Source organism: Macrotis lagotis, chromosome 2 (assembly GCF_037893015.1).
Source record: "Macrotis lagotis isolate mMagLag1 chromosome 2, bilby.v1.9.chrom.fasta, whole genome shotgun sequence".
In the NCBI taxonomy this organism is placed as follows: Eukaryota; Metazoa; Chordata; class Mammalia; order Peramelemorphia; family Peramelidae; genus Macrotis; species Macrotis lagotis.
This window is the reverse complement of record NC_133659.1, coordinates 334,831,123-334,855,233: the sequence shown is the minus strand read 5'-3', so window position 1 is coordinate 334,855,233 and position 24,111 is coordinate 334,831,123. Positions and strand designations below refer to the sequence as shown.

Genomic DNA, 24,111 nt, shown 5'->3' with positions numbered 1-24,111 from the left:
TTGACTGAGGACAAAGTGAAGCCTCACCACCACTGCCTTTTTTTTAAATTGGCTTTTTCCTCACCAGCTTCATGCCCACAATGACCTAAGTGGTTGGACCTGCTCCTCTTCTCCCCCCTGCTTTGGATAAAAATCTTCATGGTTTTCTGGACTGTCTCGCATTCCATTCAAATGAGTAAACTTGGAATTCCCAGACTTTATTTATAATATGCAAGAAAGTCACCCCCTACCCAAACTTGTATCACCATCAGCCCTTTGTACAGTCTGTCCAGTCCAGCCCCAAGACCCAGACCTTCCAGAGCCTACTTCCTGACCTACTTCCTGCCAATATCCCACACCCCTACCCTGATGGGTCAATGGGAAGGGGACCAGGAGGGCTGAGAGGTGGAGGTCCAGAGCTTCCCCATTCATTCTCCCTCCAACCTCTTCCTCCAGAGCCAGTGTGGTGACTTCTCTGAAAAAGCTTCCTAGGCTAGCAAATAAGAACAATTTCCCCCTCCTTTCCCATGCAGTCACTGGGAAGGTAAGGTCAGATAATCTAGGTGAAGGCTCCTAATGGCCACAACCACTCAGGCCTCCTCTTTCAGGGGAATCTGGAATTTCCCCAGGCTATCAGTCATCTCCTGGAGTCTCCACACCCAGATTGAATCTCTAGGGAGAAGTCACCTGAGCTTTACTTCCTCATTTGCAAAATGAGAGGGATAGACCCAATGACCCCTAAACCATATGTTGCCATTATAAGGGCAAACAATGGACAAACAGCACTCTATCAGTGGCCTGACCAGTAATGGATGATTTCAGAAGACAGTGATGAAGTGGGCCACACTACCTGAACACAGGTTTTTTGTTTTGTTTTGTTTTGTTTTTAAGGTTTTTGCAAGGCAGACGGGGTTAAGTGGCTTGCCCAAGGCCACACAGCTAGGTAATTATTAAGTGTCTGAGACCAGATTTGAACCCAGGTACTCCTGACTCCAGGGCCGGTGCTTTATCCACTATGCCACCTAGCTGCCCCATGAACATAGGTTTTTGGATATAAATAGGGAGGGAATTTATTTTGTTTGACTCTGCTTATTTATTATGAATTTTATTTTTGTTTTCAGAGAGGGAAGGAGGAAAGGAAATTTCTGGTAATTGAATAAAATTACTTTAAAAAAATAAACCTTGTGTTTCTGCCCACTAGATTCAGGTTCAAGTCCCTTTCATGGAATTTAGAACTAGAGACCATCGAGCCCCAGGACCCTTGAAGATCATCTGATCCAACACCCTGATTTCATAAAGGAGAAAAGGAGATTTTAGGTGTTAAGACTCAAATAGTTCAGAAAAGGGATAGGCAAGATAACCCTGAACCAGAGCTCTCCAGGGTAAGCCAAGTCAGGAAAGAGGGGGTGCTCTCCAAAATGAAAAACCCTGAACATAACATGGTTCTAATGGAGAGAAGGTGAGGGGGTCATCTAGAGAGACTGTCGGGTTTGCATAGGGGTCTCACTGAGCAGCTTTTTAAAAGACATTACCAAAGATGGAAGCAAGGCTAAGTATCAGAGGATTCCCCACAAGTGCCATAAGGTAAAAAGTAAAACTTCACTCTGTAAGAAAAGTGTGAAGATCTGCTAAACCTCAGAATGAAAGGAAAGGGGAAGAAGCAGGAAAGGAAGGAGGGGAAGGAAAGGAAGGAAGGGGAGGGAAAGGAAGGAAGGGGAGGGGAGGGGAAGGAAAGGAAGGGGAGGGAAAGGAAGGGAGTTCATTTAAACATTTTTAAAATGCATGGGAGGAAGATCAGAAGAATCCTGGATAACTAAGACAGTTCTAAAGGTCACTTGTTCAGTTTATTGAACATATTTTGCACATGCTCTAGATCTAAAGGTAAAGCAAATTATACATAACAGAGTTCTGCTATATCATATATAATCCTTTGTGTTGCTGTTGTTTTATTACATATGGAAGTGTTCATTTTATTTGGTGTTCTAAGTTCAGAATCTTAAAAACGAAATAAAAAAAGAAGAAAATGGGGTCTACAAATTCCAGGCCTGTGCATTTGTCTTTGAATTCTAGCAAACCTCTGAGATATGTAACCATTGGGATGTTTAGTGACTATTTCCAAGGGCCAGCAGTGCTTCCTCTAGGACTCATGATATGTATTGCTTACCTTGACTTTGGTAAAGCATCCCACAGAATCTCTCATGCTATTTTTATGAACCAGATGGAGAGACATGGGCTAGATAAGAGCCCATTTAGGGAGACTGGATAAATGGCCAGATCCAGGCAGAGTCACTATTGGCTCAGGGTTAGCTTAGAACCTTTCTAGTGAGCAGACCTGCTCCGACCTTGTGCTTTTGAAAACAATGAAGACATTTTTATCAAAGACTTGCAGCAAGGCAATTATTGGCTTTCTTATCAAATATGCAAAGGTTATAAAGTTAGGAGAGAGAGAGTTCATATGTTGGATAACAGAATCCAAAGAGATCTTGATAGGTGAGGATATTGAGTGATGTTAGGGACTGTTGTGTGTGGGAGTACTGTAAAACCTTCATCACCTGGTGTCCTTGAGCACCAGAGCATTGTTTTACTAAGTGCCATGGGAGTGAGAGTGGACCAGGGACTGGGGAAGATATTTAAGCATAGTATTTGGTTCAATAAACAGAGATCTTGGAGATCTTGTCTCATCTCCTACCCCTTCGAGGTTTACCTGGAGAAAGAATAAGGGAGTTTGGAAAAGGACTCAACAGAGTGACATTTAAAATTTTTGTGAAGGGATAAATGTAAAGTCTTTTCCAACATCACAAATAGGAGACAGACAAAAGTATGGGTAGGAAGCAGAGTGTCTACAAGATCAATAGGAGATGGTAGTGTGACTTGGTAGCCAAGAAAGCTTCTGAAGCCTTGGGTAGCATTCAAATATTTATTAGGTACCTACTTTGTGACACAAGTACAAAGATTGAAACAATCCCTTCTCTCATTGAACTTACATTCTATTAATTATGAGGGTGTTGTTTTGTTGTTGCTTTGGGATTCCATTTGGAGGTTCCTTAGCAGAGATTCTGGAGTGTTCTGCTATTTCTTTCTCCAGTTCATTTTTACAGATGAGGAAACTGAGACAAACAGGATGAAATGGCTTGCCAGGGTCACACAACTAGTAAGTCTCTGAGGTTAGATTGATAGATCTTCCTGACTCTAGGCCTCTGGAATCGATTCACTCTCTCCTCTGTGCCACTTAAGCTACTCCTGGGAAAGGGTAGCATTCAGAATTACTGGGGAGTAAAGAGTCTTGTTGTCCTCTGCCATTGTCAGACCTTTCTCTTCTGGGCACCATATTTTGGGAAGGATGCTGATAATCTGGAGAATATCCAGAGAATTTCATACAAGATGGTGGACAAATTCAAGATCTTATCACAGGAGTTTTAGTCTAAAGAACTGGGGATGGATGAATGGATGAATGAATGGATGGATGGATGGATGGATGGATGGATGAGTGGATGGGTGGGTGAATAGAAGGGTGGATGGATGGATAGAAGGCTAGGGAGACTATAGTAGTTGTCTTCATGTATCTGAAGTGTTGTCACCAGCCCAAGGGAGTAAATGTGTTTTTTCTGGCTCCAGAGGAAAGAATTAAGAGCAGTCAGGGAGAAATGAATAAAGGAAGATGTTTGACCCTCAATAGGAGACACTCCCTATCACTGAATGAGGCTGCTCAAAAGTGAAATGGGCTGCCCCAAGAAATAACAGAGTTCTCCTCACTGGTGATCCTCAAGCAGAAGGTGGATGATCTTGTCAAAGACAGGGTAGAGGGTATTTGCACTCAAGTAGAATGTGGCCTAGATAACCTAGGAAGGCCATCTCCTTTCTAGTTCTCTAGATTCTCTGATTAAATGACTTTTTGATTCTGTGATGGGAAGATCAGGGCCCTATCATTGCCTTCCCAGATCACGTTTCCACCTAAAAGTTACTAACAAGATGTAGGGAACCTTTCAAAATATGTGAATAGAACAAAGATCCTTGCAGAATGTAAGAGAGCTACTATTGGCTTTGGTTTCTTAAAGTTTATCCATGCATTTTGTATCAAAATGAAAAACCTATAATCCATGATTTCATTTGAGATTCTATCTAGCTGGCATTTGTTATATGTATGATTGAGAGATACTGATATAGAACGTAAGCTCCTGGAGGGCAGAGATGTGCTGAATTTTATTTTTATCTTTGGTCACTGTCCAGAGGAGAGAGGATGATTAATACTTGTTGACTGATTGATTGATATAGGTGATTCTGGCTTCTCCAAGACTGTCTAGTAGAGTCCAAACTATGGTTGGGAAGATTTTGAGGATGGGCTAGAGATGGGCTATTTGCCCATCATCCTAGGACAGGCCTAAATAAATGTGAAAATGGTCTTCTCAGGCTGCTGGCGGACCATTTTTTTTTATTAAAGATATCATTTGACTTTTACAATTCCCCCCCCCCATCTTACTTCCCTCCCCCCAACCTCCCTATGGAAAGCACTCTGTCAGTCTTTACTTTGTTTCCATGTTGTACATTGATCCAAATTGAGTGTGGTGAGAGAGAAATCATATCCTTAAAGAGAAGAGACGTCTAAGAGGTAACAAGATCAGACAATAAGATATCTGGTTTTTTTTTCTAAATTAAAAGGAATAGTCCTTGGTCTTTGTTCAAACTCCACAGCCCTTTCTCTGGATACAGATGGGATTCTTTCCACTGCAGACTTCCAAATTGTCCCTGATTTTTGCCCTGATGGAATGAGCAAGTCCATCAAGGTTGATCCTCACCCCCATGTTGCTGTTAGGGTGTATAATATTTTTCTGGTTCTGCTCATCTCACTCAGCATAGTTCATGCAAATCCCTCCAGGCTTCCCTGAATTCCCATCCCTCCTGGTTTCTAATAGAACAATAGTGTTCCATGACATACATAGACCACAGTTTGAAGGACATTTACTTGATTTCCAATTCTTTGCCACTACAAACAGGGCTGCTGTGAACATTTTTGTACAAGTGATGTTTTACCCTTTTTCCTCATCTCTTCAGGGTATAGACCCAGTAGTGGTATTGCTGGGTCAAGGGGGATGCTCATTTTTGTTGCCCTTTGGGCATAGTTCCAAATGTCTCTCCAGAAAGGTTGGATGACTTCACAGCTCTACCAACAGTGTAATAGTAGGACCATTTTTTTTAAGCCAACAAAGCACAGAAAAAGCTGTCAAGTGAGGCAGGAGGCAGGGGGACTCACACCATCGAAATTATGTTAGCAGTAGTGTGCCTTACTAAGATGGTGACAGTGAAAGAAAAAACTTAATTGAAAAGAAGGAAAATGCAGCGGTTAGGTATAAGAGGGAGACTGTGCAGGGGGTGGGTACCTGCTATTGAACTCCGTTTGTTCAGTGATGCCAGGAAGCCTTGAAGTCAGTGGTCCATAATGAGCATCTGCCTCAGGTGCTATGGCCGCCATCACTCCCTGGCCATAGCTAGGAGGAATCCAACGTTGGGACAGAACTCTTGCCTGAGTCATTTCTTCTCTAGGAGAGAAAAGCACATACATGTATTCCCTCCACACACTGCTTAGGATCACCATGAGCTGTCAAAGCTTGGAGTCTTCATTCAATTCAACCCATCAGCACAAGCATTTGAGGGTCTACAGGATTCAAATCCTTGATCTCTATACTAGTGATGCAAAGATGAAAATGTTCACCCCTGCCCTCACAGAACTTACAATCTACTGGGGAGGTGTGATAGTGGAAATACAAGATCTATGAAAAGAAAGATGGCAGAAAAAAGTTGATGGGGCAGAAGAAGTCCAGACAAAAGGTTCGAGGACTGAAGGTCTAAGTCCAAAGAAGGGATTGTTTTCAACTGAAGGAATCTGGGAAAGTTTTAAGGAGGAGACAAGCCTCTGAGCTGGGAGATAAAGAAATATTTCACTCAGGAAAGAAAAGGATGACTCTGTAGCAGAGGCAGCAGATGACCACTTGAGATCAGGGACCAGCTAGTGTCTTGTTTGTCCGGGATGTTGTATGGAGGAAGGATAACAAAGGTCAGCAAGAGTCAGATTGTGGGGTGTCTTTAGGGTCAAGCTAGGAGGCTGGAGTTTGTCCCCAAGGCATAAGGGGCCTGATCTGACCTGTGTCTTAGGGGCACCATTGGGGTAACTGAGATGGATCAGGGATGGGAACATCTGGAAGCAGAGAGGTCAGCTAGGACACACCCTCCAGGGTCCAGGTGAGAGGGGATGACAGTGTGGACCAGGGCAGTGGTTTTCTGTGGGAAAGACTGAGGTCAATGACTCCTCTATTTCCTTCACAACAGTCACTACCCCATCTGTTGACGTGTCAATCCAACTCAACAAGTATCTGTCCAGGCTGACTCTGATATGTGTGGGGCTCTGGGGGAGCCCAGAGACCATGGCATCCCAGAACCAAACCTTGTCCCACGTCTGGATAGGAATCCCTCCTCCCCAAGGACGTCCCTCTCAATGCTCAGCCGGCCTCCACTTGAAGGCCTCCATAGAGCAACCTCTCTCTCAAAACAGACCCTTCCGTGCTGGGATGGCTGTCGCTGTCCTGCCTTAGAGCTCTCTGTAGCTGCCAGCTTGTGCTGCTGGGTCTTCCCTCTGCAGCCAAGCAGAACAGGCCAAGCACATGACAGGCCTTCAAATAACGGAAGGCAGTTGCATTCAAGGCCTCCATCATCTGTCCACGGCCTACCTTTCTAATGCAAACAGTGTGATCAACATGCCAGTCCTTGCTTCGCTGAGCTCCTGGCCCAGAGCAAGCCTTGAGAGCCTGCTCCCTCATCCATTCATTTCATTCTAGTTTTCCAGGTCTCTTGCCTCTTCTTACAATATTGAAGTTCCTGCTGCCTGTCCCATTTGGACCTGCTGACATCCTGCCCCATCCTCTCCCCAGTCCTCCCCAGATACCACCAGCAGGAAAGTATTCTCTCTGGCCCTCCTGCACACTAACCCAGCACCTGTCCGTCCCCTTGCCATACTCTGAAATGAAGTAGATACCATGGAATCTGGAATCTGTTTCCATGTCTCATCTTCCTTCCCAGATTATTCATTTCTTCAGGGTAGGGGATTCCACTTGAGAGAAAGCATGGAATAGTGGACCAAAGACTGAACTTGGCATCTGCCAATGTATCTGTCTGTCTGTCTGTCTCTCTCTCTCTCTCTCACACACACAGACACACACACACACATACACACAAAGAGAAAGAGTGTGGCCACAGACAGGTCATTCCACTTTGAACCTCACTCTCTTCATCTATAAAATGGGTATATTAGCATGTTTGCACTACTGACTTCCCTATATTGTTGAAAGAAAAGTTGGTTAGTCAACAAACATTTACCAAGTGCCTGCCTGTCTAGGCCTCTCTCAGATCGCTACCAAAGCAAGCAGTAAACTTTTCAGAACCACAGAACGGATAGTGCTCTCTCCTTGTAGCTTCTGTCTAGCCTGTTGCAAAATCCTCCTCAGAATGAGGAGGGGTCCTTGGACTCCCAGAGGACATTCTAGCAAAGTTCAAGGTCTGGCAGGTCCCACTGAGCTCGGAAAGACTCTCCTACAATTCTAGCACCAGAATGAGTCTGTTAATCCTGGGCCAGCCTGGCCAGACACAGGTAGGCTCATGTCTGCTCTCTTATAGAAAGGCCCTTTGGCCCCGACTCCTCCCCAGGCAATGTATGTGAGCTGAGACAGCAGACACTGTGTGTGAGACAGGATGACACAGCATGGCCCAGGAGACACTTGCCAATGACATATGTCTTATCTCATGATGGTATCTGACCATGGAGATAAATTTTTTCTTTTTTTTTTAAAGTGGTTTACTGTTTGCCAACAGAAAGGAAGGAAATGTGATCCAACCTCAGTCAGCCATTTGGCCCCTGCCCAGCCCATTGTATTGGACTGAGTCTTGTTGACTTTGGTGCCATCTTCCTTTACAAGCCCCAGATCCATGGGGACATTATCCTCTCAACTCTTCCTGTTTTGCATGGTACCATGACAAAGGGAAGCTACTGTCACCTTCCTATATTAGTGGTCCTCCCAATGTGTCCAGAACTGAGAACCTGGCCGGAGGAATGGTCTGACCAGGGCAGAGGGCACCTCCTCCTTTCTGGATGCTCTGCCTGCCTCATACAACACTTTGTTGATTTTGGTGTCATCTTCCTTTACAAGCCTCAGATCCATGGGGACGTTATCCTCTCAGTTCTTCCTGTTTTGCATTGATCACTTCATACAAGTCATCTCACATCTCTCCATATTCCTCATTTCTTATGGCTTAGGGACAGCCCACGGCTTTGGGTTATTTTGATTTTGTCCCACCATTCCCCAATCATCAGGTACAGATCTTCTTTCCTGCTTTTTGTTATTAATGGACAGACCCTGGACAATTAAGTTCTTATCTTGCCTCAAACATTATTTGGGTGACCCTGGACAGGTCACTTAACCACCCTGTGCCTCAGTTCCTCCAATTGTGAAATGAGAGGGTTGTACTCAATGATCTCTAAAGACCTTCCAGCTCCAGATCACTGACCTTGTAGATGATCCTGGGCAAGTCACATCACCCTGTGTCTTTGTTTCCTCATTTGTAAAATGTTGAACCTAATTACCTCTAAAGGGGCTTTAGTCATACCAACTCTGTGATATGACTTTCACAGATTCCTGTGATGTGATTCATGTCTATGATCATATCCACCTTGACATGTTATGGGCTCTTTCTTTCTGACTTTGACCTCCCCTTAAGACATAAAGCTAGTAAAAGGATCTCTGGGTAATTTTTCTTACATAGTTCCAAAATGTTTTCCAGAATAATCAAATAAATTCATCGTTCTAAGAGCCACTGCCCAACTTCCCACAGCCCCAACCTCAACTTTGCCCATCTTTGCCATCCTCTTCTAAAGAATGACACTGGGTGAGAGAGTCAGAATCCATAGTGACCTAGATAGGTAAGAACATTGGGTTGAATCTAACAAGATTCAATTTAATTAGAGATTGTTATAAAATCTTACTCTTTGAATTAAAAAAAAATCAACTTCCCAAATACAAGATAGGGAGGCTTGGTTAAATAGCAGCTTTTTAGAAAAAGATCTGGGGGTCTGAATGGACTACAAGCAAACACTATTAGTCAGCAATGGCATGTAGTATCCAGGAAAGTTCATACAATCTTGAGTTGTATTGAGGCAGACAGAGCAACCAGGAAGAAGCTGATGCCCTCTGCCTGGTCAGACCATTCCTGCGGCCAAATTCTCAGTTCTGGACACACTGGGAGGACCACTAATATAGGAAGGTGGCAGTAGTATCCCTTTGTAATGGTACCATCCAGTCCTATATAAGACAGCATGACTTCATCATTATGTTTATTACAGTGATAGGAATTAGGAGATATCAGGAAAGGCTTCCCAAGCCAAGGGGCCTGGGCTGCCCCAGAGTTCTCCTAATTAGCAATCCTCCAGTGAGGGAGTGAGGGAGTCCAAGAATAGAGTCACTACTTTAGAGATGAGGACACTAAGACCCATTTTCCAAGTCACCCCTTCAGGGATGGAAGCTCAGTTCTCCTGCCCCACAAGCTGTATGACTCTCTGGCTGACCACTGGGACCTCAATTCCCTCCCCAGACCAGAAGGTCTCTTAGGGTCTCTCCAGCATTTTGATCCTATGGCCTGCTTTTGCGTTGGCCTAGGGGCTTGAGAGCAGGTGAAGAATCCCACAAGTCCTGCGCCTCTTGGTGTGTGCCCTGGGCTAAGTCTCAGTGTCCCAGGGCAACTCTCTCAAACTGGAAGTGGCAGATGAGGTGCTGATCTGTATTGGTGAAGGGAGTTTCTCTTCTGGGAGTTGCCCAGACCTAGGACAGGTCCACCCCGCCCCAGGTCCCCATCCCCTCACTTTAACAAAACATCATCAGCTCAGAGCTCTGAATTACTAGGGCCACAAGAATGCGGGGGTCCTCAGGGTGGCTGGCTTCAGAAACCTGCAGGTCTGGACATGGGGAGCAAGCCCATGTGGAGCCTCTTCTCAGGGGAGGGAGTTTTCCATCTCTTAAAAACAGGAGGGGCCCTGGCAGGTCCCCAGGAGGTACCAGGAGTCAGACCTGTGTCTTCTCCCCAGGATTGTTGAGTACTGAAAGGGCAATGAACACAAGACCCTGGGCTGGCTGAACCAGACGTGTCAACAAACTCCCCTTGGCGCCCGCCCGCCCGCTGCCAGGACAAAGGCCTGGAGGCTGACAGATGCTACCTCACACCTGTTGGGATAATACCTTCCTCCCACAGGCTAAAAAAGAAACTGTCACACATGAGCTCACGAGCCTCTGAGCCTCCAGCCCCGCGCTCCCTGCCCCACCCCCACCTCAGCCCCCCTGCCCAGTCCCGGTCTCTTCTGGCCCAACCCAGCCTGTCTGAAAGGCAGGACCAGCGGAGCAGGAACAAAAGGGACATTGACAACCACACTTGGAGAGGCAGGCTCTTGAAGGCCTAGACACAGGGACTTAGTGGCTGCAGCGGTGGCCCAGGGATGGGGCCCCTCCCTACAGTGTAGACGGATTTGGAGTCCGACTGGGGGAAACTTAAGAAGGCCCCCTCCACCAACCCTCTGCACCTGTTCCAGTCCATCTGGGCCCCGAGAGCACCCATGTTTGCCAACAAGGGCTCACCACCCTTCTTGTGACCTGCTTCTGGAAGGCCAGATCGACAGGGTCTGCAATGCTGGGCTCAGAGTGAGCCATCCGGACAGCCTCCCCATGTCAGTGCAAATAGCCAGAAACCCCTCTCTCTAGGCCTCGAAGTTTGCTGAGGCTCAGAGAAGGAAAGAGGCTGGTGCCTAGTCAGACAGAACTCATCCTTGTTAGGACTACAGATTTGTCCAGCCATACTGGAAAACAATTAGAAACTAAGTGAGAAAAGTTACCAAGTGTTCCTCCACCGACCCAGGGATTGCCCCGTGGAAGTCAAAAACTACCGAGACAGAAAGGTCCCTGATGTCCACCGTGTTCACAGGGTCATGGCCTTAGAACTTTGGAGGGTCTCTGGAGGCCACTGGAAACAAGATTCCAACCTAAGGCCCCTTCCACTACCCTCTGCTACTTTTAATAAAATGAATAACTAGATAAACATAAAAATTCGTAGACACGTGAATATGTATGTGTCACGTTTCTCTTTCACTTGGCAGTTTTCAAAGGAAATCGACCCATGAGGAAGATGAGGGAACTGAGACCCCCTTAAAGCCCTTAAAGCGCGGCTGGTCCAGGACCACCCAGTTGGCGAGACCCAGAGCTGGGGCTCGGACTCAGGAATCCTGGCCACAACCCCTGAGCTCTCTCCACTATGCCCCACGGCCCTCAGGAGAGGATCGGAAGCTGACTTAATCTGCTTGTTTGTTAGGAGAGAATGGGCCTGTCCAGAGGTCAGGCCTCCAACAATCTCAGGTGTCCTCCTGCCTGCCGGGCGCTCCTGAAGCAGAGTGGCACAGACCTACCCTGGAGGGAGGCTGGACGAGTCCCCCCACCCCCCACAGCTGGCACCCTACTTCTTATGGACTTGATGGACAATGAATGGAATTTGATGAACTATGATAAGATCAGCAAGGCCACCTCCCCCCATTTTACACCAGAGGACACTGAGGGGGCCAAGTCCAGAGTCCTATGGGATATCACTTCCTGCTCAGGGATTCTCTAGGACTAGGAAGGACACAGGAGGCTCCAGGACCAGGGACTGGATCCTTTCAGCCGGTGTTCTGACCCCTCGTCACCTTGGGGGTCCCCTTTTCTCAAGCCCATCATCCCTCACTCTTCCCTCTTAGCTCTGCTCTAACCCTCTGGTCACCTCAGGGGTCTCCTCTCATCACTCAAGTCTCTGCAGCACTACTCTCCTACAGACTGTACTACTTCAAGAACAAGCTTCTTGGGGGTTAGGAACACCAGAGCCACAGTAATGAGCCCAGCACGGGCATCTCAAGCCTTCAATATGAGAAGATTGACTGACAGCTGCCTGGTCAGCACAGGGTTCTAGTCCCTTTCTTTCGATCACCTTATTTTATCTTCCCAATGAGCCCCATTGCACAGATGACATAGCTGAGGCCTTGACTTGCCCAAGACCACACAGCAAATCATTAAGCTAGGTCTTTCTACTCTAGCCTCTTACCAAGTCCCCTAATGATTAGAAAAAAAAATGGCTCTCAGGTAGAGGTGGGGGATGCTAGAGACCCAGGTAGCCCAGGGCAGCAGCAGTGACAGCTGACAGCCCAGGATGGGGTGGGAGGAGACCTAAGAACAATGAGAAACCCAACTCCAAACCTCAACAATACAGCTGGGGGTAGGAGCAAGAGTGGGGGAGGGGGGTGAAAACAGGAGCACAGAGCCTGCCTCCCCATATCCCCCGAGGGCCTCACCATCATATTAGACCCCAGAACTACAGATGTGGCTCTATCTGCAAGTGGTCTTAGAGGCCAACTCTCTAGTCCAGGCCCTCCCCCTTACAGATGAAAAAACTGAGAAGCACAAGCCACTTGGCCAAGGTGCTTCTGGCATTTCCCCACATTTCACAAACTGGTGCCCCTCTCTTTCCATGATTACTTCTTAGCATTCCCCTCACCCCCAGGACATCCCCAGAATGTCCCCTACCATTCCATCTCCCAGCTGCCTCAGCTCAGCCGCCACCCCCACCTTCCCTATTTCTCTCTTTTCCCCACTTAGCTGGTCTTTACTGCTCAGATGCCAATGCACCTGAAAGAAGAGGGAGAAACTTTTTTGTCTCATGTGTGAACTGGATTAAAGTGAGACCCAAAGTCATGAGCCTCACTCCCTCCTTCAGAGTCATCCAAGTCCAGGGCAGAACGAAAGTCAGGATGACTGGCAATGGCCTTGGATGCAGGGGATTGGCTAAGGATTAGACTTGGGCCGGGCCCCTGCTTCAGCGGCTTTCATGGCTGTTGGAACAAATTGTTCTCCTTGGCTCAGGCCACTGCGGGACGGACACCTGTCGGTCACCCTCCATCTGGCGTAGCCTAATCTGCCAAGAGGTTCTATCAGGTGGGGTCACTGTGCAGGCTTCAGCTTCTTGGAGCCACAGGTGAACCTCCATGTGAAAGCTTGGACAAATCATTTTATTCCAGGGCCTTGGTTTTCCATCGTAAAATGAAGTGTTGGACTAGACAGCTTCTGAGGGCCTTTCTGGTGATGAACCCAAACCCTGGTTGTGTCGTGAGCATGCTGTGCAACCATGGGGAAGTGGCTCACTCTCTCTGAGCCTCAGTTTCTTAACCTGTCAAATGAGGATGAACTTTACTAATCTTCCCACCAATGAAAGGAAGAGTGTGCTTTGTTAACCTTAAGGCCCCCTAGAATTTGGAACCATCATCTATATTATATTACTAAAATTCATTTTATTTATTATTATTATTATTATTATTTTGGAGAAGACTCTCCCTACACTCAATACTGCTTATACCCTAAATATGTTGACTATTTTGGGGACATATAGCATGCAAGCTGACTTGAACTCCACAAAATAGACACAGCTTGGCTATAGAGATAGGCTAGCAGGGAAATTCTTAGTTCAAAAACTAACAGAACTGACATGGCAATGGAAAAGCAAAACCCTGATAATCTAAGGGGCATTGTTATTCCTAAAATCAATTTGTCTCTCTCAGGCCCGGATGGCCCAGTTGGAGAAGCAACTAGTGAGACTTCCCCATTCCTAAAAAAGTGAGAGGAAGAGGAGGAAGACTGAGTTGATCACTGCTGGACCATCCAGATGACCCAGCTCCAGAAGAGGAGCCCTGCCCTCAAGAGGCTTCCACTCCAACGAAACTACCTCAACAGAACTAAAGATAGACCCTGGACAGTGTCCAGCAGTGTGGGTGAGGAGATCACTTGTTGGCAATGGGATGTCAAGAAACTGAAAAACCAACAATTGCCCAGAAAATTGAGGATGAAAATAGAGAAAGGTAGCAGGAGGGTGGCCTTGTCAGAGATGGACACTGAGTTAGAAGAGAGGGTGTGGGGAGTAGATCTAAACATAATTATAATGTAGAAACAAAAGGCATCAGAGGATCCTGGAGTCAAAAAGGACACCAAAAGCCTTCTCATCCAACTCCTTCCCTTGACAGATGAGGAAACTGAGGCACTGAGAGGATGTGCTATATTGAAGGTGAAGAGAGGAAGCACCAGTGTCCACACTTGTATCAGGTACTGAATTCAAATCCATCAGATTCAAAGGATCTGATCCCCCACCCAGAAGTCCCAGGGTCCTTTGGCTCCATAGGGAAGCTCTCATCCGGGTGTGGCTGGTCTATGAATAATTGGATTGACCTGCAAGGGTGGGTAGCCCCATCCCAGACTCATCCTCAGAAACCTGCAGCCCACCCAGAGGCCTGGAAGTCTGCCATCTGCCCAGCGAAGCAAATACAAATTTACAAGGGAAAACAGGGGGCTGAACCAGGAGAATTTGCATCTTCCACCACCCAGGGGGGCCAGTACCTTCACTGGTCAGGTGGAGTCTGTTTTCTGGCAGCCAACCAGGAGCCACCTGGACCTAGCTGAGGAAGAAGGACCGGGCAGCCAGTAATTGTTTCTCCAGAATTCTCACTCGGATCCCCTCAAATCCTCCCATATGCCCAATCACTTCTCTGGACCTCATTTCTTCTTTTGTAAAATAAGGACTTTGGACTAAAATGGCTTTTAGAGTCCCTTTTAGGGGTTGCCAGGTGGCACAGCTGGGAGAGCACTGTCCACAGAGAGCAGGAGTCCTGAGTTCAAATCCCCATAGTAGCTGTGTGAACTTGTACAAGCCACACAGCCTCAGTTTGCTCCTCTGAATAATGGGAAGCACAAAAGCACACACTTCACAGGTTATAGCAAAGGGCTTCTTCACAAACCTTCAAGGGCCACAGCAATGCTAATTATTATTCTATCACTGACCTTATGAACCTGTCATGGCCACAGTCCCTTTCACACACATTTTAGGTGCATGACTGCATAGATGCCAGACAAGCCAAGCTCTGAAAAGATCCAGAGTTGCTGCCCGGGGTTTAACCTCCAGTCTCCCAAGGGTCAAAGGGAGTACTTGCTGGACTAAGGGACCCTCAAAGGTGAGTGCTGTTGGCAGGGCTGTCCTCCGGGGTTGGGGTTTTTTTTTTTAGGTTTTTGCAAGGCAAACGCGGTTAAGTGGCTTGCCCAAGGCCACACAGCTAGGTCATTATTAAGTGTCTGAGGCCAGATTTGAACTCAGGTACTCCTGACTCCAGAGCCTGTGCTCCATCCACTGGGCCACCTAGCCGTCCCCTCCTCCTGGGTTGTTGATTGAACTTATGGCCACTGTCTTCCTTGGGGTGGAAACCAGTCAGAGGGTGGAGGAAGAATTCTCACCCAGATATGGGGCTTCCTAAGCACCATTTGTTGCATGAAGGAAGACAACCACCTGACAGCTGGGTCCAGTTCAGTTGGGTCAGAGATGACCCCAGGCTCACCATCTCCCCTCCCACAGCCAGAGTTTCATGGGCCTGTGAGCCTGTAAGAGTCAACCTTCTCAAGACTTGGTAGCGCTATAGTCTGCATCCCATTGCATCTGGCACACAGTAGGTCCTTCATAAATGCCTGTGGATTAATTGATTCTAGCCTTGGAGGAAGACAGTGTCAGTAAATATCAGTTTTAAAGATGAGAAAACCAAGACTTAAAGATGAGATGTTACTTGCTGGAAACCATAGGAAACCAGCCCCGGGTCATGAAGCTTCTATGCTACTCAGGAGACTCAATGTGTTCAGGGTCTGAATCCAATCTGGGACCCTGCTCAAAGCACTTTATCTCAAGGAGACTCAGTTTCCACTATCTTGGCTCACAGGGTTAATGAGAATCCAGAGGCTGAAAAAGTGCAAAGATCTATCTGACAGACTCTCTAATGTATGTGCACACACCCATCCACCACATACACACACCCACACACCAGATACACGCATGCATACAGATGGCCATTGCCAAACATACATACCCAGGTCTTCAAATCTGACTTTTAAACCATTTTCTTGATAGCTTTGGTTTTTAGGAGCCTCTCCCTTCTAAATAGATCCTTACTCCTTTTTCCTTGTAATGTTTGCCTTTTGGTACCCCATAATAAAAAAGGAAAAGAAGCCATTTTTTTAAAGATTTTTTTCAAGGCAATGAATGGGGTTAAGTGGCTTACCCAAGCCACATGGCTAGGTAATTATTAAGTGTCTGAGGTTGGATTTGAACCCAGGTACTCCTGACTCCAAGGCCAGTGCTCTATTCACTGCGCCACCTAGCCGCCCCTAAGAAGCCATTTTCATGTGCAAATTTTAAGACGTTTGAGCTTCAAAGGTTTTGTTCTTGCTCAAAGTTAAGTTCATAACAAATTATTCTTTTTTTAAAGTAAGTTCGAGGCTGTAGACTGCAGAAGGACAAGAAGACCTTTGATGTGATCTAGGCTCCTGGGGCGGAGGAGGAGACTCTTGAGAAGAAAAAGGACTTGACCAAAGTCACCCAGCAAGTGGGTGGCAGGGGGTCAGCAATAACAACCATTCTTTCCTCCTAACAACCACGGGAGGCAGGTAGCTTGTAGAAGCATCATCTCCTTTACAAATGAGGAAACTAAGACTCACCAACTTGGCCAGTCAGAGAGTTAGATGATGGCAGAGTCGGGATTCAAACCAAAATCTGGTCAAAAATCCAGTGCTCTCTGCACCACGTTAGGCTCTCTCTCCTCAACTGAAACCTCTCTCTGGAATCAACTGTATGGATAATCACTTCCAAAGGGAGAGTGGGGAAGGAGCCACACCCAGATACAGTTTTCAGTTTCCAGGAAGACAGGTGCTGGTTCCTTGCCCTTTCAAATCAATAGGACTCTTGTTTGGGGTGGGAAGGGGGTGATGATGTTGCCTGAAGCCACCACTCCCCACCCTAGCCCACTTCCAGCCAGGGAATCTCTCAAAAGGACAATCATTAGGAGAGATCCAGAGGGGAGCTTTAGAGCTTTCATTCCTCAGAATTTTCACTAAAAATTGTGAAAAATGTTTCAGAATCCAGGGAATCACTGTCATTACTCATAAGCATTCTCCCTCCCCAATCCAGGACGCTGACACCCTTGTGTCTGATCAAAACCTCTACCTTTCCAGGTTGCCCTGTGCCTCCATTTTCTCAAAGTCGATTTTTCTGAAACCCCTAGCCCCTCCACTCTCTCCTCTGCTCTCTTAGGCCACAATCCTCTTGTGACCTTTAATTCTTCCCTTGAGCATCTCTGTCTTCTAGTTCACCATACTGTGTTCTCAATATCCCCTTGTTCTATAGAGGAATGTCACTTGCCAATCCCAGGCCTGAATCATTCCCATCATCTACTGTTTTTTCCTTCTGTTCACAAGCTGCCAGAGCTAGAAAAAATTGCGAGCTGTGCTTAGTCTCCTCAAATTTATGATACATAACCTCAACTGGACTCTCCCTGGAGCAAGACGACACTTTCACACCTTCCTAGTGGACTCACTATCCCACTCACCATGGCAGCTCCTCCAAACCTTCTCTTTTCTAGCTTGCCTGGACATCCCTTTCCCCACACCCTCTCAGCTGAGGACTTCATCTAGCAAAAAGGAAAGTCAGCCATTGAGGGCCCCTTCCTCTCGGGCCAACCTGTCTGCACATACCCATATTATCCCATTCTGTCTTTTCCAGTAACTTCACTCACTCTCACCCCTATTCTCTCTCTAGGCTTCAATTGCTTCCTACTTACTGGTTCCTTCTCTGTTGCCTACAAACTCACTTGGGTCATCCCATCTCTACTAGCTAGCATCATATAGCTCTCCTTCCCTTCTTGACTACACTTGATGTTAACGTGGTCTAAACTCGGTACCTTCTTTTCCTCTCTTCTCACTCAATCTTTAACCCTTTTCAATCTGGCTTCAGACCTCGCAAATCTTCGGAAACTGCTCTCTCCAAAGTCACTGGTGATCTCTTATCTGCCTGATCAAAGGACCGTTTCCTCCATCCTCATCTGGACCTTTCTGCAGATTCCAACACTTTCAATTAGTCTCTTCTGGATCCTCTCTTCTCTCTTGGTTTTCATGACCTTGCTCCCTCCTGGCTCTCTCTCTTCCTGTCTGATCTCTCCTTGGACTCCTTTGTAGGATCTCCATATACATCAAGGCTCTGTCTTGGACTCTTTTTATTCATCTCCTACTTGGGGATCTCATTGACATCCCTAGATTTAATTATCATCTGTCTTTATGCAACTGATTCCAAGATCCATAAACCCAACCCTAACCTCTCTCCTGGGCTCTTGGCCTCTTATCACCAACTACCTTTTAGACATCTTGAACTGGATGTTCCCAAAATGTCTCTACCTGTCCTAATAGAACCCGTGATCTTTTCCCATAACTCCTCCCCTCTTTCCAGCTTCCTTTTACTGTGGAGGGCACCGCCATCTTCCCAAATACTGAGGCTCACAACCTTGTTGTCACCCTTGACTTCTCACTCTCTCACCACCACCCCCACGTACCATCTGTTCCAAGGCCTGTCATTTCTATCTTGGCAACGTCTCTTGCATATACCCCTTTTTCTCTTCTCATACTGCTACCACCCTGGTGCAGGACCTTACCACCTTGTGCCCAGATTGTTAGAATAGCCCTCAGCTGGGTCTCCCTGACTCAAATGTGTCATTCCATTCTAGTCAATCCAAAATGATTTCCCTAAAATATAGGAATGGCTGTGTCATATCCTTATCCCCATATTCACTAAGCTTCAGTGGTTTTCTTCAGGATCAACCCTTCGGTCATGTGAGCCTCGATATTTGGGAAGATGGCAGAGCCCTCCATAGTAATAGGAAGCTGGAAAGGGAGGAAGAGTTATGGGAAAAGATCATGGGTCCCATTGGGACTATTCTCCAGTAGGTACTTTATGATCTAGGAAAAACTTGTTGCTCTCATACAATTCTCCATCTCCTGACTCCTCACTTTTGCCCTGGCTGTGCCCCATGCCTGGAATGCTTTCCTACCTCACCTCTTCTTCCTGCTTCCCTGGATTCCTGTAAGATGTAGCTCAAGTCCCACTTCTGCAGGAGGCCCTTTTCTGGTCCTTGCCACCATTCAATGCCTCCTCTTTGAGATGCTCCTCCATATATATATATATCTTAAATAGACAAAATTGTCAGCATGCTAATTCCCATATTAGACTATGAGCTCCTGAGCTCCTTGCTTTTGTGTCTCCCCATTAGCACATGATGCCAGTCACATTTAACAAATTTAATAACTATTTGTGGAGTGATATTCTCTGAAACTATCTAATGTCCAAATCTGGACCAAAGCTCTAGTTCTATGCCCACCACCATAGCCGCTGGCCACCCACACCCTTCCCCAAGGGAAAAAACAAGTGACCCACCAGGAGATCTATTTTTACCTTTCCTCTGCAACTGTATTGCAGTCACAGCCACGGAGTAACAGCCCAAGGCCCCATGCAAATGGAACAGCTGGCCTGATGGGAGCCCCCACCCCAACCCAGGCAGTCTCCTGAGGTGAGGAACAGAAAGTCTCCCTCAACCCACCTATTCACAAGAGGCAGGAATTAGAAAAAAGGCCAGGCTTCTGCCTCCTGGCTCATCCATCATCCAGGAGCACTCCCACGCTGTGAACTTAGAAGTCTATCTAGAGAGGGGCTGTGGTTTAGCTCTGACTCAGTCAGGAACCAGCTGGGGGATCTTGAGGACCCTCTCTAGTCCCATTATCTTGTCATTTTCTCAGGGTTTTTTTTTTGTTTTTTTGCAGGGTAATAGGGTTAAATGACTTGCCCAAGGCCACACAGTTAGGTAATTATTAAATGTCTGAAGCTGGATTTGAATTTAGGTCCTCCTGACTCTAGGGTCGGTGGCCTATCTACTGCACCACCTAACCACCTAACTGCCCCCTTCCCATTTTCTCTTAGGTGAGCCCTAAGGTCCTCCCTGTCTGGGACATTGCTCTAAGGCCCCTCTCAGTTCTAACATTCTCTGTCATAAGGTTGCTCCCAGCTCTGACATTCCCCATTCTTAGAACTGATGCTCTTAGGCAAAAATCTGTCTTTCTTTGTTGGATACATGGTACCCAGGACCTTCCCTGCCCAGGTAGCCCTTTACAATGATATTGGGCCCAAGTGTATTGATGCAAGGACCCTGGGTCTCACATCTGAGGACCACATGGAACACTGAGTTCACCTCAGCAACAAGTCCAGTTGACCAGTGGTTGTCTAGCTACAGCTGGTCCATGACAATCCTCAGAATGATTGTGAGCGGCTACATCCTGAAAACTGGCCAGTTCTATAAATCAAAGCTTGATTGTTCGGTCTAATGAAGGTCTAGATTTAAGAAACTGAAGAAAATCTTAATTATGCCTATTAAACCTAAAACTGTGTCATGCATACATTTCCCCACCTAGAGAACCAGTTTTTAAACTTTTGCCAGCACCCCCCTGCCTCCAGGTCCACATCATCCCAAAGGCAGACCCTGACACTTTGAAACACACCTAATGGTCATGAGGTTTTACTTGATATCAAACTTAGAACTGCCTGTCAATGGCCCCCAGAGGAAGACTAATCCCTCCCTCCCATGATGGCTCTTCTCCTACTTGGAAGTAACATTCAAGCTCCCCCAAGCCTTTTCTTCTCTAGGACAAACACCCAACACATTCAGACTTCTGACTGTCCTGGTATGGCATCTCTCGGAGGATAGGGCAGCAGCCACAAAAGAACATGAGATTCTGTTCAGGCACAGAGATTAAGGTATTATAGGGTCTCAGAGCTGGAAAGGCCTTTAGGGTCAAAGAATCCAACTCTCAGCAGGAGTTTCCCTTCTCCCCTTCCATAGCATCCTCTCTAAATTGAAGATCTGCCTAATTCATTATTACTGAAGGAGTATCGTCCCAGAGCCTGGGAATGGAGTGAGTCATTCTGAGATACCCACCTCTCCTCTCCAAATCCTCAAAACCAATAAGCATTTAAGCACCTATATTTTTCCAGGTCCTTGGTGAACTTAAATATTGCCCCTCCTTAGGACCAAGCTTGCCCAGGCAGGCTAACCCACTTTCCAGGGTTCTGCTTGGGCTTTGTCACTCTGGCCATGGAGCAGGGCAGGGTGCTACCCTCTGGGTACTAACCATCAGTGAGCCTGAGGCAGAATCTCCAGGGTTTCAGAAGTACCCACAGTTCTGCCAGGTTAAAATGACTAGGCAGGGATTCTCAAGATGTAGCAGACCTTGGGGGAAGCTAGGTGGCACAGTGGATAGAGCACCAGCCCTGGAGTCAGGAGTACCCGAGTTCAAATCTGCCTCAGACATTTCATAATGACCTAACCGTGTGGCCTTGGGCAAGCCACTTAACCCCATTGCCTTGCCAAAAAAAAAAAAAAAAGAAGATGGGGCAGACCTAGAGTTCTATCCATCTGAATCTGTAAAGCCTTCCATTAGTTGACAGAGTCTGGGGCCAGCAGCTATCTATTGGTGCTTCCCCTAAGGACAGATCTGCATCTGTGTTAACTAGACTCAGACAGGTCCAAAGACTAAGGAGGGGAGCAATCAGACTGTGCCAAGACCAGACTATATGGTGAACGTTTACAGACTTGGCCTTAAAAAATACAGGACTCCATACCCAGAGACTGAAGCAACAAAACTCTGAATAATGATGATCAGCACCATACAAGACCCTAATATTTCTTCCAAACAGTGATTAGAGCATAGTAAATGCTTGATAAATGTTTACTGATTGATATCACTGAGAGAAATGTTCAGTCCCCCCCCCCCCAAAATAAAGTTCAAATTCAGGAAGAAAAAAAAATACACCAATGATAAAGGTCTCACCATTATGGAAACGACGAGACCCAAAACACAAACCCATAAGAGATTAACTCTAAAACACCTACAAGCAAAGCCATGTTGGCAGTGACCACAGCACTTGACTAGACTGTAGGGAGTTAGGGAGTTGTCCTTCCAACTTGAAGAAGACCATGACATCAAGCTAGTGATGTCATTGGACAGAAGCAAAATAAAATAAGAGAGCTGGGCAGTCACTTGAGTGACCACACCAGGAGCTCCTCTCTTTCCCCCACTCAAGATATTCCTGGCCTTCTTTCCTAGTCTCCTTATAAAAGACCCAGGGGTCCTCCCTCTTCCAACACCAGGTGCTGATTGGGCTGAAGAAATTCAGGAATATCAATCTGACATATTCTAGTTCCCAAATACCCCATCCTTTTAAGCTTATAGGATTCAGTGTTGGCAGGAGCTTTAGTGATTCATCAAGTCCACCCCCTTTCATCCTACATTAGGAAAAAAAATGGAAGCCCAGAGAGAAGGGACTTGCCCAAGATCATAGTAGGAGAAAGAACATAATCCAGAAGCAAAATAGTTTTTCCCTGATACCATACTCCAGCAGAAGTCACCAGTGGACTCATGAAAAGCAGAGGAATGGGGCAAAATTGAAAAATAAGTCTAATTTTTCTCTAAAAAATTAATCTAAAGAATATTTCAAAAGGATTAAAGGAATCACTTCCCCCAATGTCCTTCCCTTCAGTCAATCCTGTTACCCCAGATTTCATCTGAAAAAGACCTGAGTTCAAATTGGACCAGAGAGAGAGGGAGAGGGAGAGGGAGAGAAAGAGAGAGAGAGTATCTAAGTTAAAATAACATAACAAGTCAACAGAAGGACAAGGACTCAGGTCTTCTAAATCCTGGCAGCTGATGTCAAGGGTTATCCCCTTGACCTTTGGCCAGACTCTGGAAAGCAAATTGATGGTCAAAACATGTGACTTCCTTTGGTCTTATCTGCTGGGGCAGGCATATCTATGAATTAATTAATTTCCAGAGGAAAAAGGAAGTTCATGAGAAAGGAAACCAAAACAGTTCACACTTCAATTGAGAAAAAAGAAATCATGGTGAAGAATCTTCCCACTTTCACAGTGGTCCATCCCTTCCAACCAATCAAGTTGAGTCACACCCAGGCCCAATTGTTCTGAGGGTGAAGACTCAGCCAGAGTTAGGCCAAAAGAAGCAAGGAAGGAAACCTGGAATCTGGTCCTGACTTCCACTCATTAGGGTCTTTATATGACTGGAGCAAATCCCTTCCCCTTTCTCTTCTGTTTTCTGATTCTCTCCAAAAAGGGTTGGGTGAGGTGAACTTTAAGGTCCCTCCCAGCTCTGCCATCCCCTGTTCTAAGACCCCTCCCAGCTTTGACCTTCTCTATTCTAAGACCCCTCTGCTATTCCCTGTTCTAAGGTTTCTCCCAGCTCTGACATTCCTTGTTCTAAGGCCCTTCCCAGCTTTGACATTCCCGGTTCTAAGAGGTCCTCACCTCTCTGACATTTTTGGTTCTAAGATCTCTTCCAACTGTCTTCCATGAGAGGTTCCATATGAGGTGCTGGGTTCAATTCTCTCCTTGGTCACCTTTACTGGAGAGCATCAGGAAAGGTCAACCTCAGTCTCACAAGGTCTCACCATTAACCTTTGTGAATAGGCTAAATTACTGCAGATGGAAATGACAAATCCAGGTAGGATCAGTCCCCTTCCTCATCTTTTTTTTAGCCAACCCCTCTGGGTCCCTGTTTCTTCATCTAGAAAATGGGGGATGGGGTTTGGACAGAGGATGAAACACATGTCCTTCATCTTGGGGTCACTAGTGGACACAGTCTGATCCATCAGTTTGACTTTCCTGCTTTCTTTGTTCTAAGAGCATTAGAGGAGAGGGGATTTATCAGGTAATCCCTTCGATCTGAAGACTGCTAAAGGTGCCAGAGCCCCAGGCCTGCAGTCAGGAAGATTCAAGTTCAAATTCAACCTCAGCCACTTCCCAGCTGTGTGACCTTGGACAAGTCACTCCCTGTGTGCCTCAGTTTCCTCATCTATCAAATGAGCTGGAGGAGGCAGGGGCCAACATTCCAGTACCTCTGGGGTCAGGAAGTGTCAGACATGATTGAAATCAGCTGCTCACCCCCATTGTGGTATAAAAACAGGAGGCTTCAATGAGCCTTTAATGCTGATAAGATGGCAATGGGTTTATCAATCAACTGAGAGCTTTGACTGAGAATCACTAAGGATAGTCCCACCTCTGAGTCTGGCCACACACAGACCAAAACAAGGGACTTATTCACCTGGGGTTTAAAAAAGAATGCA

At 46.4% G+C, this 24,111-nt stretch overlaps 1 protein-coding gene across 7 annotated transcripts in view; it reads right to left on the bottom strand.

Annotated features, from left to right (window-relative positions):
• Nucleotides 1–24,111, bottom strand: part of LOC141515490 (uncharacterized) — a 48,637-nt gene that overhangs the window by 8,731 nt on the left and 15,795 nt on the right. For 5 of the 7 annotated variants that reach the window (XM_074227108.1, XM_074227106.1, XM_074227107.1 and 2 more), the window contains one exon: nt 5,355–5,513. In XM_074227108.1, coding sequence (XP_074083209.1) covers nt 5,355–5,513 — 159 coding nt within the window. The remainder of the gene's footprint in view (nt 1–5,354; nt 5,514–24,111) is intronic. The other 2 variants (XM_074227111.1, XM_074227112.1) reach the window with 1 other exon arrangement.